A 15,035-nucleotide genomic window follows, 5' to 3' on the forward strand; every position below is an offset into this window, starting at 1 on the left:
TGTAGATGAGGCGGCAGGGGTTGGCTAAGACCTGACATCGCGAGATTTGAGAAATCACCAAAGGATGCGATAGCTTGCTGTCTATGCCAGCAAAAGAAGGTACAGCCTAATCCTGGGCAGAGATTATGCTCAACCGAATTCTATAGACGGCATTGGCATATTTCCTATTACATGAGCGGTGAAATTGGCAATGCTCATGTAGCCAGCACTCATTAGAGCTTCATTGTATGTATTCAGAATTTGAGGATATGAGTGGTTAGTCACTGGCAAAGTAGGCCATCAATGGTCAGAAGACACAGACGAACACCCCTCGCATTCTCATATCGCGGATCTACAGATGCCCGTGATATATCTTCGGAGCCTCTTGAGTAGCTTTGGAACCGAACTCGCTGTGGCAGTCAAGCCTCTGTCAGACATCGACGCCTGACTTGATTCACAATTGGTGCATAAATGGGGAGATACTGCACGATTTGGCCCAAGAATTCTTTTTGATCACCATCCCGTCCTCTGGTGATGGGTGGTAGCGTGCAAAACAGCCCAGCTGTGTGTGATTGATTTGTGGATTTGCATCATGATCAGCCTCAAATAAGGCTCAGGCCGCATTGCTCTATAAGTCCCATTGGAGATTATGGCTTAACCGAGTTCTACCGAGGATCAGATCGAGCGTTCTTGTCACAGATTGAAAGGACCAGTGGCCTTGGCTTGACGTGCTTTGTTGAATGATAACCATGAAACTTTGGGAAGCGGCTGCACGTGGCCGAAGCAGAGATGCTAGCCATTTCCCCGTACCGATGCATCAACAGGTTTATGGTGGTTTAGAGGCCTGTTTTAAGCATTCATTCGAGCCAGAAGTCATCTGTATTGATATGAACAATCCATTGGCCCGGAGAGAATAAATTGCGTTGGGGCCTCTGATAGCCTCGACCGAGTGTACCCCAACCACGCGCTGTAGAGCGGAGCAGGTTGTCTTGCTAGGGCAAGAGAGGTACAGAATTAAATCAATGTGTATTCACCATTACCAGACTGCAATAGCGGTGTCTAGTAGAGGCAATCAACGGAGAGAGACAGCGTAAAAGCAGCGCAGAACTCACAAACTGCTTCTGCACGCAAACACAGCTGCCAGTAACGTTTGTGCGTTACTCTTACCAATGAGAAACCGAATCAAGCGAATTCGCTGCTGAGCGATTTTAGCACACAGATCTGTACCGTCTATAGAAAACTTGGGGGCCAGAGTAACATCAGCGCAGAGGGAGCCTTGTTAGAAGGAATATTTTATGAGTGGCTTCAGCAAACCAATGTGGAAGCAGTCTTGCACGCGTGCAGAGGCATTTTCAATGCCAAGGAGCCGGCGTCAAACTATGACCATCATTTGACTGGTCAGGACTGCAGACCGGTCGAAAAGCAGACATTGTTCCACAAGGTGTGCCGCGTCCAGAAGCGGCTATTGAGCTGCCGCTATATCCGCCGCCCCTGAGACTAAGCTGGGGAACACTCTAGTCTATCCAAAATATTCCTTGTTGTTTTCCTATTTTCCCGAAGACAAGGCCTGGATCGATCGACCCGCCCAATGGGGAAGCTAGAAGTAACCTCACCCTTGCATCGCTCCCGCATAGATCCCGGGTCCGACGGATACGAGCGGCTACCAGGGATGTTTGTATGCAAGTTTATTGTTCCTGCTCGAACATCCACCTGCCCCTTTGCGGCCCGCGATGTTGCATTCAGAAAGAGTTGCGTAGAAGTGTTGCATTATTGCGACGCCATCGTCAATATCTGCACGCATCGTAAATGAAGTCGAGACCGTTGATGCAGGTGCATTTCAGTTTTAGCCGGGAGGGCCGACACTGAAGAGGGAGGCGAGGAGATGTTTATTAGGACCGGAGGTTCATCAACCGCCGGAGGAATAAAGAGAACCACGACCTTCACACAGCGATACTATTCATTCTTTCCTACTCAAACAGAAACAGTCAGTCACTACAGTCAAGATGAAGGTCCAGATATCTGCCCTCGTCAATCTGGTCGCATTAAGCCTGACCGGTGTCGCAAATGCGGCTTGCGAAGGTTATGCTCTTGGTGTGACTGAGCCTCATGATCTCGGGGGTGGCATGGCGCAGTGTAAGATATACACTTCTCTGTGGTCTCTTTTCTTAGTCATACCTTCCATCAACCACCATACTGTCAGATCTTCAGCTACCTATGCAGTCTCGTTTAACTTTCTACGCTTCTCATCACCTCCATTTTGGGCCATGCCATGTTGATATTTGAATACGTTGCTGATGGAGATGTAGACAAGGTCTATGACAGCAGCTGCGCTTTGAGCCAGGACCTCACAATCAACTCCACAATCGGGCATTGCGACTCGCAATACTTCGTCTGCAAGCCTCTGACAACAGAGATCTATGCATATGATGATCCTGTAACCGGGCTGGCATATAATTGTGTCGATAACCCCGAAACCTCAGAGACTTGCGAGGAGGAAGAGATCAGCCTTTGCGTAAGTTTGCCCTCGAGTTCAACGTTCTTAACTTGGTAGATCACTTACTAAGATGCTATGTCCGTTCAGTGCAGCCTTGGCTACCCACCTGATTCAGACGACCCAATCTACAATCGATGATTGCGCGGAGTCAGCAAGAGATGGGAATCATAATCCATCAGTGGGATCTTTGCTCAGGTAATTGATTTCTTACCTGCAGCGATGCCAGAGCGTCAGCACCACTAAAATAAGTTTATGAGGCTGGGCGACGATGGAGTTTGGACTTGGAATCTGTTTCAAAGTACTGTACATACATCCTCTTCGTGTATTGTAATCTCTCGATCAATTAATTTCGATATCTATTGGAGATTTGCCTGTGTTTTGCGGACTGTAAGAGCGAATTCAACAGGTCGCGAGTCTCGCCATCGTCTTGCAGTCGTCCTGGAAAGTCTCAAGCATCTTGAAGTGTAGTCATTGAGCCTCCAACAGTACCCAGAATGCAGGTCAAGGGCGAGTTGTATTAATTTGAAATGCCTACGAAGAGCGTCAAGGAGAGACAAAAAAAAACAGCAGCTTTTCGTCGACCAGCTATTGAAACCAGCAAAATCGGTCTATGAATGGGCTAGACAGTGACTGAGCACATAATATCAGTCCTAGATGACTATTGCCACAGAAAGAGGCCAAGGCTTTGATAATCGGCGACCCACTAGGCAAGAAACAAGTTATGTGTGGCTCGTGTGAGAGAGAATCAGCTGGCTACGCATCTGTGTTAAATCGATCAAGCTACTCCTCCACGGTTTCTTCAAGCAGGTTGCATTTGTTTTTGACTTCGGATCCTAAACTGATACTGCAAAATGTGATGTCTAAGCTCAAGAGAATTTCCCCATTTCTGCGTTGAATTAACTTCTTCGATTCGTCAAGCTTTATTGTTTGGAGCCCTTTTGTCCATTCTGTTCATTCTCCCACACTAAAGTCCCGTAATATGTTGCAGATCCGTAATCATCCGGCCATCCTTCTAAGAAAATATCTCAGACATTCAATATCCCTGATGTCTCCCGTGATAAAATGTGGGAACTCCCACTCATCGGTTGGCGCCTCAAACAGCAGTGAAAATTCCATTAACGCCGCTGGATGCGTAAGTCGTTCCGAACTTATGGATGACCGAACTTCAAGTCATCTCTCTTGTTGTGCGTCTCGTTGAGTCAACATTGCTCCCATGCGGGCGGCTCGTGGTCGCTTCAAACCAGACATGGGAGCATACATTTGACATCTCACCATCCAAATTTCAGAGCCCACAGAACGCTTCCCTTAAGCTCATGATGGACCGAGTTCCTGAGGCGGAGAGCAGCCAGGGTCTTTTCGTCACTCCACCCCTCGTTCTCCGCCTGGCGAGTGATGCGGGTTGTCTCCTGTCGCTTCTGCCAGCGCAGCGCTTCCTCCAAGACCACCGTTGTCGACGGTATTTGCTTATTGACTGGTACAGCCTCGGCCTCAGATGGCTCGTTCTTTTTCGTGAAATCAATCAGGGCGGTGGTGAGCTTCGCTTCGGACCAGCCCTCGCTTTTAGCCTTGCGTCTCAGGTCGACAAGTTCCTGCGCGTTGGGTGGTAGAGCCATGGAATCAGATAGTAGCTTGTTCATTTCGGCGAGATTGACCAGGGCTGCGGTGAGCTTTTCTTCAGGCCAGCCCTCGAATTCGGCTCTGCCTCTCAGCACGGCGGCTTCGTGCTTGTTCTGCTTTTCGTTGGGCGGCGAAACTTCTATGGCAGGGGATGACACCCTGTGTCCTAGAGAGGATTCTAATCGCCACATGTTGATGTCGTTTGATTGGTGGGAAGGGTCCATTTTGAATTGGAATCGGTCTTTGTGGTGACTGCAATGGATGTGAGTATGAGTTGGAGATGATGGTGACGGTAGGAAATCAAATGGAGGGAGTAAAAGTTGGAAACACTCTGTTTTGTGCTTGGTCGAATTTTAGTCGATTCTTGATCTTGTATTACCATAGACGTTTCATCACTAGTCACTAGATTCATGAGACAGTGCAAACCGATGAGTTATTTATCTCAGGTGGTGGCAATTAGCGCACAATTTGAGCGACCGACAGTTGCACTTTGACGGAAGCGCGGCGCAAGCGCGAACCGGTGAATGAATTTGGACACAAACTTACTCTCTCGGTCGAGTGACTCTATAATTGCGAATATTGAATCGCATCTACAACCTCAGTACTGCCTACGAGATGGTGCGATGACTAAATAGTAATGGCAATATCTATCAGTCACATGCGCTGCCTACCACGAAGTCCGCGTGTGCTTGATCGAGCATGCCTTGATTAACATGATCTCCTCACCTATTACTTCGATGCTATAATGGGTACCTCCATAGTGACAGGTGACTAAAGGAGAACTTCAAGCGCAACTTTCCTTCACACCAGAGCAGACGGTTACCTCCATTTTACAATTAGAACAAGGACAGACCCTGTCCAGAGTGTATGGAAAATACTGGGGGAATTTGCAGTGAGCACAATGGTTCTCATTCAAGTTCCTGTCACGCGAAAGAGGATCATACTAAGCACTGACGCTAATCACGACCTTCCCAAAGTGTGACCCGCTGTACAAGTACTGCAGCGCCTCCTTAGCCTGTCCAAACTCAAACACCCGATCCACCACTGGCCGAACCCCTTGCTGTGCGTAGAAATCACACAGTTCCTCGAACCTGTCTTTGGGACCATTGATAATACCTTTGAGGGTGACTGTCCGGGTCAAGGCAAGGACATTTATGTTGGTCAGGTCATCTTTAGGGTCGTCTTGCTTGCCTGTCACATAGCCAATGCTATTTATAATACCCCCGAAGGACGCGCACTTGAAGGATTTGCGCAGGGTCTTGGCGCCGCCAACTTCAAAGATGATGTCTGCTCCATTGCCGCCGGTAAGCTCCAAGACCTTGTCCTGCCAGTCTGGGATTGTTCGGTAGTTGATCGTGTGATCGGCGCCGAGTGCCTTTGCTCGAGAGAGCTTCTCGTCAGATGACGATGTCACGATGGTTGTAGCCCCGCTTGCTTTAGCGATCTGCAGCCCGCTGATACTGACACCTCCGGTGCCTTGGACGAGCACGACTTGTCCCTTGCCGCCAGACTGTCCGAGAGGTCTGAAGCCATTGATAGACATCCATGCTGTCACGGCTGCGACAGGGAGGCAGCTAGCCTCTTCATCCGTGAGGTAGTCCGGCGCCTTGACCAGCCCCTGCTCTGGGAACACACGATAGTCCTGTAGGACGCCTTCCAACGGCAAGCCTAGTCCGGATCCCATGTGGTGCGCTTTGATCTGGCCAGTCAGGTGGTCCTGACAGAAAGTGCCCATGACTCGATCGCCGGTCTTCCATGATGAGACGTCCGAGCCGATGGCAACCACCTCAGCGCACATATCGGAACACAGGACCAGGGGCTCTTTGGAGGTCGCATCGATGGTCTTGTGGTGGCCATAAAGACCCATGGCAACTTTAGAGTGCATCAGACTTTATACATTATGCGGTAAGATACCATGCAGCCACCACTTACCTTCCGTGTCGCGATAGTTCAGCGAGACAGCCTTGATACGGACGAGTACTTCCCCCGCTCCAGGCTTTGGCACCGCTTCCGCGACTTGGAAAACCTTGTCAAGACCATCCTGACGGGTCTGCCACTTGCGATTCTGCTCGGCCATGTTGAGCTGTTTTGGGTCTGGGGCGTGGTGGTTTCAATTCGCGTGGTGGGCGTCCGCTGCAAAGCTGAGCTCCAAAGCTGAGCTTGAGAAATCTGTTTCAGATTATTAAAGCTCCTCGGATAATTCGGCCGAAAGTCAAACTGACGACGAACAGCGACGCTATGTTACGCTGTGGAGTGTCGATTGCCAAGTGTGGATTCTCCACAACCTTCAACTACCCAATGGCGGAAGGAGTAGAGGTCGATGCATCTCGAAGCCAAGTCGCAGCCAGAAGAAACTTGGTGAGACAAGGATGACCTCATCACCGCAGCTTTGGTGGGCCTGAATACGGAGCTGGGGCCGGGGCTCGCCGGCGAGAAGTGGGGCCACATCGGGGCTAGCTCCGTGCTGACCCCCGGTTCGGGCCGCCGCCATGCGGCCCAGGGCCCCGATTTTTGACGACTGCCGCACCGACCAGGACCCGAGGCGTGCAGCATCGCAGCACGGCTAGCACCGATACCCTGCCCAGCTTCTTTCAGCACTCCCAAGCAGATGACAACCTTCAATCACTGGGTGTTTCTCGCAGACAGGGCATCAATCACGACAGACGCTCTGATTTGGACGCACCTTTCATCATTTGGAAAAAGGAAACCTGGCAACAAAGCAATGAGAGCTTACCCTGAAGACATCTGATCTACACAAATCCTCATTTCTCATGTTTTGAACAGAGCTCGTTGTCTTTGTTACACTCATCGCCTTTCTTTCGCCAAAAGTTGACATCAGCACTCTTTTCCCTCAGTCAACGAGGTCAACACCACAACTTCCCGTTCTTTTCACCTTCAGTACTCCAAATTCCCTAACTATCATCCCAGCCACTCAACACTAACCAAGAGCTACTGCCAAGATGGAGGCGGAGCCAAATCAGCAAACTGAGGTTGCAATATCGCCAGCATTGGAGAGAAAGCTGGTGACCCTGAGAAAGATCACACAGATCCGTCGTCCGCTCAAGCTTCGAGTAAAGCGAATTGAGGTGGTAACCATCACCGGCGGATGGAATGTCGTCGTCAACAAGAGCAACAGCAAAGTGGGTGACTATGTGATTTTCTTTGAGATCGACAGCTTCATTCCAACCACTGTCATTGACTTTGGATGGGAATTGAACGGCCATTTGGAAGAGTTCAACGGTGAAAGAGGCTATCACGTTAGATCTCATATGGTCGGAAAGCAGATCTCCCAGGGCTGGCTCATGACCATCGAGCAGCTCCCCAAGGTTCAGAGAATTATTGAGGGCCTGAAAGACGAGTATGGTGTGGAGGAGGGTCTGAGAGTTGCGCAACTTATGGCATTCGAAGATGTCCTCGGAGTCAAGAAGTGGGAGAGCTCCACTGTCAGTAATCATGCCCAGGACCATATCCTTGGCCCAGCACCGGTCTTTATCCGACAGCCTGGCTGCCCACGGATCCAGGACAAACCTCAGATCTTCACCTCGATCTACCCCAACTGCACGTACGAGATCACCGAGAAGCTCGACGGCGTGTCAATGACGGTGTACCGAGTCCAGAACGACTCGCAGTGGGACAGGGCGCTCCCCGCCCTGCCGGCGGACTCGTCGCAGCGCACCCTGTATGGCCGGATCGGAATCGCGAGCAGACAACATGACATTGGTGACACTGCCAACAGCCCATTCTGGAGAGCCGCAAAAGACATCGGACTGCCTGCAAAGTTGGCGCAAGTTGGTATCAGAAATGTTGCCATCTCGGGCGAGCTCATTGGCCCTAGTCTTGACAGTAGCATCCACTTCGCCCCTGGAGAACGCTTTCAATTCATCGTTTTCCAGGTCTTCGATATCGACGCTCAGGAACTCATTGATCCTGACGAGGTTCGGAATATTTGCAACAGACACGTGCTACCGGTATGTAGACCCCGCACTCCTTCTTCCTACCTCTCTTGGCCTGTGGGCACATGGTGTCCTCGTCCAACAGCCCTATCGTTTGGGATTTCATCAACCCTGCTTCGATGACTGACACTAGAATTTCCAGCATGTGCCATTGATTGCAAGATGCAAGCTCAGCGAATTCGCGACCGACATTGACGAGTTGGTCCGCCGAGCCGACGGCGTGGGATTTCATGGCCAGAGGCGGGAGGGCCTGGTTTTCAAGCTGCTGGGCCGACCTGAGATTTCCTTCAAGGTCATCTCGAACCAGTGGTTGTTGGAGCTTGAAGAGTAACGCGGATCACACTCGTCTGCAAGAATGCCTCTCATCACGACCAACTTTGTTGCAACATTATTATCTTTCGGCAGCCTTTTGCGAGTGGCTGCTTCAACGTACTAGGAGGAACGCTTCGATTCAAAGGGTGCCTTTATTCCCCACTTGAGTTTGGGGACGATTCATGGAACTGGCCTCTTCGGCATTTAGAACATTATCATCCACAGTGGATCGTCCATATCCCACGAAGATACCTGTCATAGTTAATGTCATTAAGATCAAACTTACTGTCAAAGAATTGCGGCATGCTATACTCTTGAGTGGGATTTCCACAGAATTTGGCCACTTCCTGAGACTACCAAATAGGAGTAACTTCGAGAAAGGCCTAGATGAAAGATTAGCTGACTTCAAAGCATTGAAAGGAAAACTAAGTGACTAGGGCCTCGATTTTATGGGCGCCCCATGATCAGATCCCATACCTACGGGGGCAGAAGCAGGCAAGTGAATCCATTCCAAGCCACGCGTGAAGCGGCTACTTCTCAGCAAACCTCATCTGGCTGTCATCCATGGTACAGATAAACTTACCATGGTAGTCCTTCAGTCTCGATTTCGCTTCGATCCTGGTCATTTCCCTGTCGCTACGCGCCACAGCTTTTAATCAATCCATTCAAAGCGATCCCAAGACCCACAAAACAGATTGCTGGACAAGATGGATACGCGATCGGTGGTTCGAAGCCGTCGCAGAAGCGCAAGGTTGACTGGACAGTCTCCTCAGGACGGACGCGTCAAACAGTCCGCCGCAAACAAGAGGCGCGACTCTGATCATGGCGTGCCAGCGAAGGCTGAAAACGATGCGCCTCGTCGAGCACACTCGGAGCAAGCACGGTCAATCTCGAAGGACGTTTCATCGAGCGCAAAGGCCCGCTCAGAAACTCCTAAGACCGATGCGACCAAGGTGTTGACGAAGAGCGAGGACAGCAGCATCACCTTTCCACTGTCCCCCAATCTTCATTCCCCCAAAGAAGACGACCATCAGAGCGTGCATAAAGATATCGCTTCCACTACAACGTCCTCCGAGCAGTCTGCTGACGGCTCTTCTGTATCAGTGAAAGCGAACAAGAGCACGAGATGGTTCAAAACAGATCGGGCTTCTGCGCAGCTTGCGAACGATGCTTCAGCAGACAGCACAAAGAGCATTCAGGTCAGGCAACACAGCGCCTCAGAGAGACGGCAGGAGGCACCGCTTGGAATGGTTCGACGAAGGAGCAGGAGACTAGCAAGCATGACCCCCGACGAAGGAGACGTGGAAAGGGCGAAGCTCGAGCTTGAGACCAAGCCTTCTCAGGCTGAGGCCGACAAGAACCAAGCTCTTTCAACCAAAGACTTTGTAACAGACCTTGCAGCATCTGATGCAAAGCAGCAATTGACATTCAGCACGGAACACGTTTCGACTCGAGTATCGCCCGACGAAGATCGTACGGCGACCCTGACTGGCTACCACGGGCTTCCCACTGATCGCAACATCCAAGGACTCAGCCAGAGCCACGAATTCCTCGAAGACACTTCCCCGATCCCCGAGCTGGTGGCTGATATCGAGAAGATCATCAATTCTAGCCCGATGGCAAGCCAAACCCCAGTAAATGGCGGCACCGAAGTCGCGGTGACCCCGATACCAACCGCAGCTTTAAAGAAGCGAGGACTAGCCAGTGTAATGACCAGATCCAGAGCACTTCGCAATTCCCAATCCTTAGTGGAGAATCCCAGAAAGAATGAGAAGCTTTTAGATTCTGACTCGGAGTCCTCGCAGCTCGACGGCGCCTTTGACGATAGCATCCGAGGCCGAAGGCAAAAGCAGGCCATCGCAGCGCGTCCAAGAGCAAAAAACCTCAAGACTGGCAGGCCACGTGGGACGAAGCGACGTGTCGAGGAACTGTCTCAAAACGAGGAAACCGCTTGTACTCCGCAGCTCAGGCGGAGTCGGCAGCCGGGCAGCGACGAGTCAAACCTTGAGGTCGACCTCAGCTCGGCCAACGCCATTGAGACGGCCACTTCTCGAGATGCCTTTTCAGCAGACGCCCCGAGCCTTCAAGCCAGCTCGCTCGAAATCGGCGACCTTCCGCAGGGAGCCATCGAGCCTGCGAATTCAGCCGGGCTTGCTCGGCCATACAGCACAAACCCGGAGCGAATGGACATCGTTCCTGGTTCCACTCCAACTGATGATGGCTCCGAGTCTGCAAGTGCTTATGCTCCAGGCCAGTCACAAAATAATGAGGACGTAAACAAATGCGCCGACTGTGGCAGGGCACCCGCGCGGTACCTCGTCTGCGCCAAGTGTCTCCAAGCCATCTACTGCGGGAAGTACTGCCAGATTTGGAACTGGCCTGTTCACAAAGCCCGCTGTCACGAAGCGAACGAGGCGGATCCAGTCGAGATAGAGACGCAAGAGAGGTATTTGGGAGACATGTGGGCGGCTGCACTGAGGATGCTGGAGGAGGAGAAGCTCGCTGGTGGCACGCTCGAGAGTTTGCTGCTGGGGGAAGCCGTCGGGCACTCGCCCGCTCATCCCACGTTCATGGGACAGGAGACTCCTGATGTTCATGTTTCCCATTCGACCCCGGTCGATTCGCAGGCCATGGGAAGGGTGAGGGCGATGTCGTTGAGATTGGCACAGGCTTCGCAGGGAAGTTGACGGCGAGCTGAGTGAGGCGAAGTAGGGACGACGATGATGATGTTAGTAGTGTTAAAGATTTGTATACCTGGGATCCGTGTTGGGACGATGAGGAGTCCGCAAGGACGAGGGTATTTATCCCTTTTGCCTGAATAGGAGGTTGGCATCAAGGCAGGCATGGAGGGATTAATGGAGAGGAGAAGTCGCCTTCTTCTGTGAGGACGTGCATTTGAGTACATAGCAACTCCTCTAGTCACAGCCCATCATCCACGCGACAGAATCACGAACTCTCGAATGACTGCATGCCAGAAACTGTCTTGGTAGAGCTGAGCTCAAAACAGTCTGAGAGCTCAGATCGCGGCTTCCGTGATTCATCCTCCCAAGCGCAGTTTCTGTGGCGTTGATATTACGTCAGGTACTCAACAAGTCTTCAGCCTCAACACCTCAACTGAGACCCGAAATTTCAATCCCTTCAAACATCACCAACGCCTGAACAAGATTGAATTGCAAATGCGTCTTGATTGACAAAATCTTGTGCTAGAAAGGGTATCTCGCGTGATGCGGGTCTTTTATCTGACTTCCAGTCCACTCCGATCGAACGACTCTATCTCGTCTTCCCTAGGCCTTGTTCTTCGCTGCCAACCTCATGGCCATTCATTCATTCATTCATTTCCCAGCGCGGCACGAACCAGCTCGAAACCGCCCCTGACAACGCGTCCCACCATGGAGACAGCGCTGCCTCATGCTATCAAGGCCTGAGGTTTCGGCCATTCCAAGGCAGTATCATGCAGAAGTACCTGTCTCGTTGTGCCAGGACAAGTGCCTCGGCTGGTAGCCATGAGCTGATTGGGGGACCTAAGCCACCGATCCACATGATGCCAGTGCTGCATTCTCCAGCCATGAAACCGCTGCCGATGGCACGCTCAGCAAGGCCTCCATCCCAGCTGAATACATAAGAAACAATCGTGTGTGTCTATCAGCTCACCGGTCTACAGGACAGCAAGTGCCGCGACAAGTCGTTCGCAGGGGTTGCATTGCAACACACGCTCCACCCCCGGGCCCCCGCGTCACTCACGACACCTGGGAGATCCACATTGGAGGCACACGGGGCAGGAACATGGCGAGGCTTGGATCGACGACAACTCCATCTAGGCAAAACCCAAACCACACCAGGCCGGCCCACAGCCGCAGTGTCAACGACATCCATTCTCTGCCGGCACCGCGACTGGGTAACTCCGCTCCCTTGCCCTTTCAAACGCCGTGAGTTCCAAAGAAGAAGGCATGACCCTAATCCAGTGTATGATGGAGAAGAAGAAAATTCAAACAACGAGGCACAATCATTCCGGCTGTGGTTCAGGCTTTGGTGCTGGTGCTGGTGCTGGCACTGCTTGCTGCTGTCCGAGATGCAGAGGTTGCTGAAGCGCCTCTTGCTGTTGTGCGATCCTCGCGAGGAACTGCTCTTGCTGCGCTGTCGCGGCCTGCTGCTCGGCCTCTTTCTCCTCGGCCAAGGTCTTCTGCTCTTCCTCAGTCATGAGTGCGAAGGCAGCTGTGTCGGCATCCCACTTTGCCACGCAGTTTGGCTCCCAGTTGCAATGCTCTACGGGGCCATATACTGGGTGGTTGAATCTTGGGTGACGGCTTGGCCAGTTGCTTGCGTGATAGTGGTGCTTCACTAGGGCGCCCCGCGCGTTGTGATTGCCACTGTCACTGTGCCCCTGTCCAGCCGCGAATGCCTCGACGTCTAGGACAAGGACCCTCGATACAATTTTAGACTCATCCAGGTCGTGAAACACGTCCCAAGTGATCTCAGGGCTGTCCTTGGAGCGGTTGACGTTCATTTCCTCCAAGATCGCGGCAGTGAAGGCAGATGGCCCCGTGCCGGAGATGACTTGGTCAAAATCCATGACGACCTCTGAAATAGGTACGTTCTGTTGCCTCGCGAGGTCAGCCAGCCAGGACATGATGTTCTCAATGAGACGCATCATGACTGGGAGCCTCGGCCGCGCCATGAACGTCCATTGGCAGAATGACTGAGACTTCTTTCCCAGGATCGGATGGTCCTTGAACATCGGCTGGTCGATCTCGATGCCGATCACCATGTCAATATCCTCCTCTGCGTACCTGTGGTCTGGTATGAACCTCGACACCGGCTTCAGCGCCTCGACGTCGATGTCTGCGTACACACCACCTTCAGCATACATGACCATGTACCGCAACAGGTCGGCTTTGATAATTGTGGCATTGATGTTGCGATACAGGTCGACGATGTCTGGTCGGTTGAAGCCTCCGGGCCCGAAATGTTGCTCGACATATCCAACGTCGTTGCTATCGGTGAGGACTTCGTATCTGAAGTTCGGGTTTCTTTGCACCCACGTCCGCGCGGTGTTGCTGTCGCGCTGCTCAAATTGCAGCGGATCCACCTTCCATGTTTGCCAGATCTTTTTTGGGAAGCCAACTGCTATTGCTGGCCCAGCGACAGTCGAGCTGTGCTTTGCAATCGTCCCACCGCGCTTGAAGACTGGGCCACCTCCTCTGGGAATTGATACCGTGAACAGATCGGCGTTGAGGATCAAGAGAAAGACAAGAACGCAGGTCAAGTAAATTGGTATGCATCTCCTCATCTGCGTGGGAACGCGGTTTCTGAACTTGCTCGAGAAACTCGGGGTAGTGGGCGACCACGTCCCTAGCGAGGATCGCGGTGACGATGAAGAAGCTGGAGAGTACATCGTGAAGTTGTGCCAGGCCAGTGGCTCTCTTGTGGGTGGCGGCGGTGTTCAAGAGGCACTTCCCTTTTCATCCATATATAAGATCAACCACTGTTTCTTTTTACTGGTTGTCCTGGTGTTGGAAAGATGGTTGTTCGGGAACAGACAGATGACTAGGAAGTACCCGAAGTGTCATGTACGAGAGCGATGGGAATTGGGATGACCTGTGTTCAAGAGGGCCAGAAGATGGGAAGATGGGAAGATGGAGACAAGGATCAGAGGTTGGAGTCGAGGACACCCTAGACTACCTGGTACCTCAGTACAAGAGTCCAGAGGAAAAAAGACTTCCGGGTTTGTTTGAGGGTTGGAGGGTGTTACCCCAGAATCCGGGTGCAGGTGGCCGGCACGCCCCCTCCCAGCCGTAAGTACGCCTCATCTCATGTTTGCACTAACTTGCCCAACATCTGGCACACTGCTTAGAGGCGCCGGACAGACCCTTGCAAAGCTTCAATCATGAACGCAAACCTCGTCGGATCATCACCCAATGCGGTGTGACCCCGGAAGAACTCGCCAGGTCCACTTTGACGCATGGGCGAAGTGCGCAGCCATGGGCATCCGAGGCCATCGAGGAACGGCGGTCGCCCACCTCCCGCCGCTTGCAACGTTGCCCGGGGTCTACTTCACGTGCAGGACAATCACGATAGGATATCGATTTGTGCTCACTTGACGCATGGGCAGGAACCCTTAATTTGGCAGGGTCGCCGGGGCTAGGCGGGGATTGCTGGGCAAAAACGTTGACCTCTGATCGGTGAGCAATGACAACAGTTCGCGCGCAGAATCCTGGCTCGAGCCTGGGAAGCAGCGTTATCGTGGGTGATGAGCGGGGTGTGCATCCGGATTGACTCTGGCGGGATGGAGGGGCAGAGAGATCAGGGCCGCCGCAGTGGTATCGCGCTGACTAGTAACGCCGTGAGACCGTCATACGACATGCCTCGCACCAAATCCCCAGTCTGGCAATGTTCCTCTCCGACGCCTCACTCGTCGAGACGTCTCATCGATTGCACTGCCATCGCAAGACCGTTGTCTTGGCCTAAACGGCTGGTATGCACGAGCTCCGAACTCACAGGCATCTCACCTGTACCAGGTCCCTTGGGCTGTTTCCTGAAGACCTCGGCGAGGCATATGATTTGATCATCGCGATCGTACGGGCTTGTCGATACACGAGCTGTCGTTCAGGTGGCTGCTGGGCCTAATGCACGATGAAGCCAGCGTCTAGGGACCTGTACAGCAGTCGGCCATGACGGGAAGA

General features: G+C 52.3%; 6 protein-coding genes across 6 annotated transcripts; 3 read left to right on the forward strand and 3 right to left on the reverse strand.

Moving 5' to 3' along the window:
- Positions 1-1,982: 1,982 nt before the first annotated feature.
- Positions 1,983-2,611, forward strand: J7T55_015462 (uncharacterized protein; the record flags this gene model as incomplete). The annotated part of the gene is made up of 3 exons (XM_053139700.1): positions 1,983-2,112; positions 2,286-2,491; positions 2,561-2,611. 3 exons carry the CDS (start codon positions 1,983-1,985, stop codon positions 2,609-2,611), a joined length of 387 nt encoding a protein of 128 aa, XP_052997187.1.
- A 1,130-nt stretch (positions 2,612-3,741) lies between these two features.
- Positions 3,742-4,314, reverse strand: J7T55_015463 (uncharacterized protein; the record flags this gene model as incomplete). Its single annotated transcript, XM_053139701.1, has 1 exon — positions 3,742-4,314. The coding sequence occupies one exon, from the start codon at positions 4,312-4,314 to the stop codon at positions 3,742-3,744; it is 573 nt and encodes a 190-aa protein (XP_052997188.1).
- A 719-nt stretch (positions 4,315-5,033) lies between these two features.
- J7T55_015464 (lcohol zinc-containing) lies at positions 5,034-6,863 on the reverse strand (the record flags this gene model as incomplete). The annotated part of the gene is made up of 5 exons (XM_053139702.1): positions 5,034-5,962; positions 6,023-6,173; positions 6,313-6,381; positions 6,456-6,653; positions 6,825-6,863. The coding sequence occupies 5 exons, from the start codon at positions 6,861-6,863 to the stop codon at positions 5,034-5,036; spliced, it is 1,386 nt and encodes a 461-aa protein (XP_052997189.1).
- A 187-nt stretch (positions 6,864-7,050) lies between these two features.
- Positions 7,051-8,374, forward strand: J7T55_015465 (uncharacterized protein; the record flags this gene model as incomplete). The annotated part of the gene is made up of 2 exons (XM_053139703.1): positions 7,051-8,058; positions 8,186-8,374. The coding sequence occupies 2 exons, from the start codon at positions 7,051-7,053 to the stop codon at positions 8,372-8,374; spliced, it is 1,197 nt and encodes a 398-aa protein (XP_052997190.1).
- A 688-nt stretch (positions 8,375-9,062) lies between these two features.
- On the forward strand, positions 9,063-11,042 carry J7T55_015466 (histone-lysine n-methyltransferase; the record flags this gene model as incomplete). Its single annotated transcript, XM_053139704.1, has 1 exon — positions 9,063-11,042. One exon carries the CDS (start codon positions 9,063-9,065, stop codon positions 11,040-11,042), a length of 1,980 nt encoding a protein of 659 aa, XP_052997191.1.
- Positions 11,043-12,358: 1,316 nt separating this feature from the next.
- On the reverse strand, positions 12,359-13,747 carry J7T55_015467 (mannosyltransferase; the record flags this gene model as incomplete). Its single annotated transcript, XM_053139705.1, has 1 exon — positions 12,359-13,747. The coding sequence occupies one exon, from the start codon at positions 13,745-13,747 to the stop codon at positions 12,359-12,361; it is 1,389 nt and encodes a 462-aa protein (XP_052997192.1).
- Between the last annotated feature and the right edge of the window lie 1,288 nt (positions 13,748-15,035).

This window comes from Diaporthe amygdali (genome assembly GCF_026229845.1).
Source record: "Diaporthe amygdali strain CAA958 chromosome Unknown NODE_5_length_1802954_cov_64_987939, whole genome shotgun sequence".
In the NCBI taxonomy this organism is placed as follows: Eukaryota; Fungi; Ascomycota; class Sordariomycetes; order Diaporthales; family Diaporthaceae; genus Diaporthe; species Diaporthe amygdali.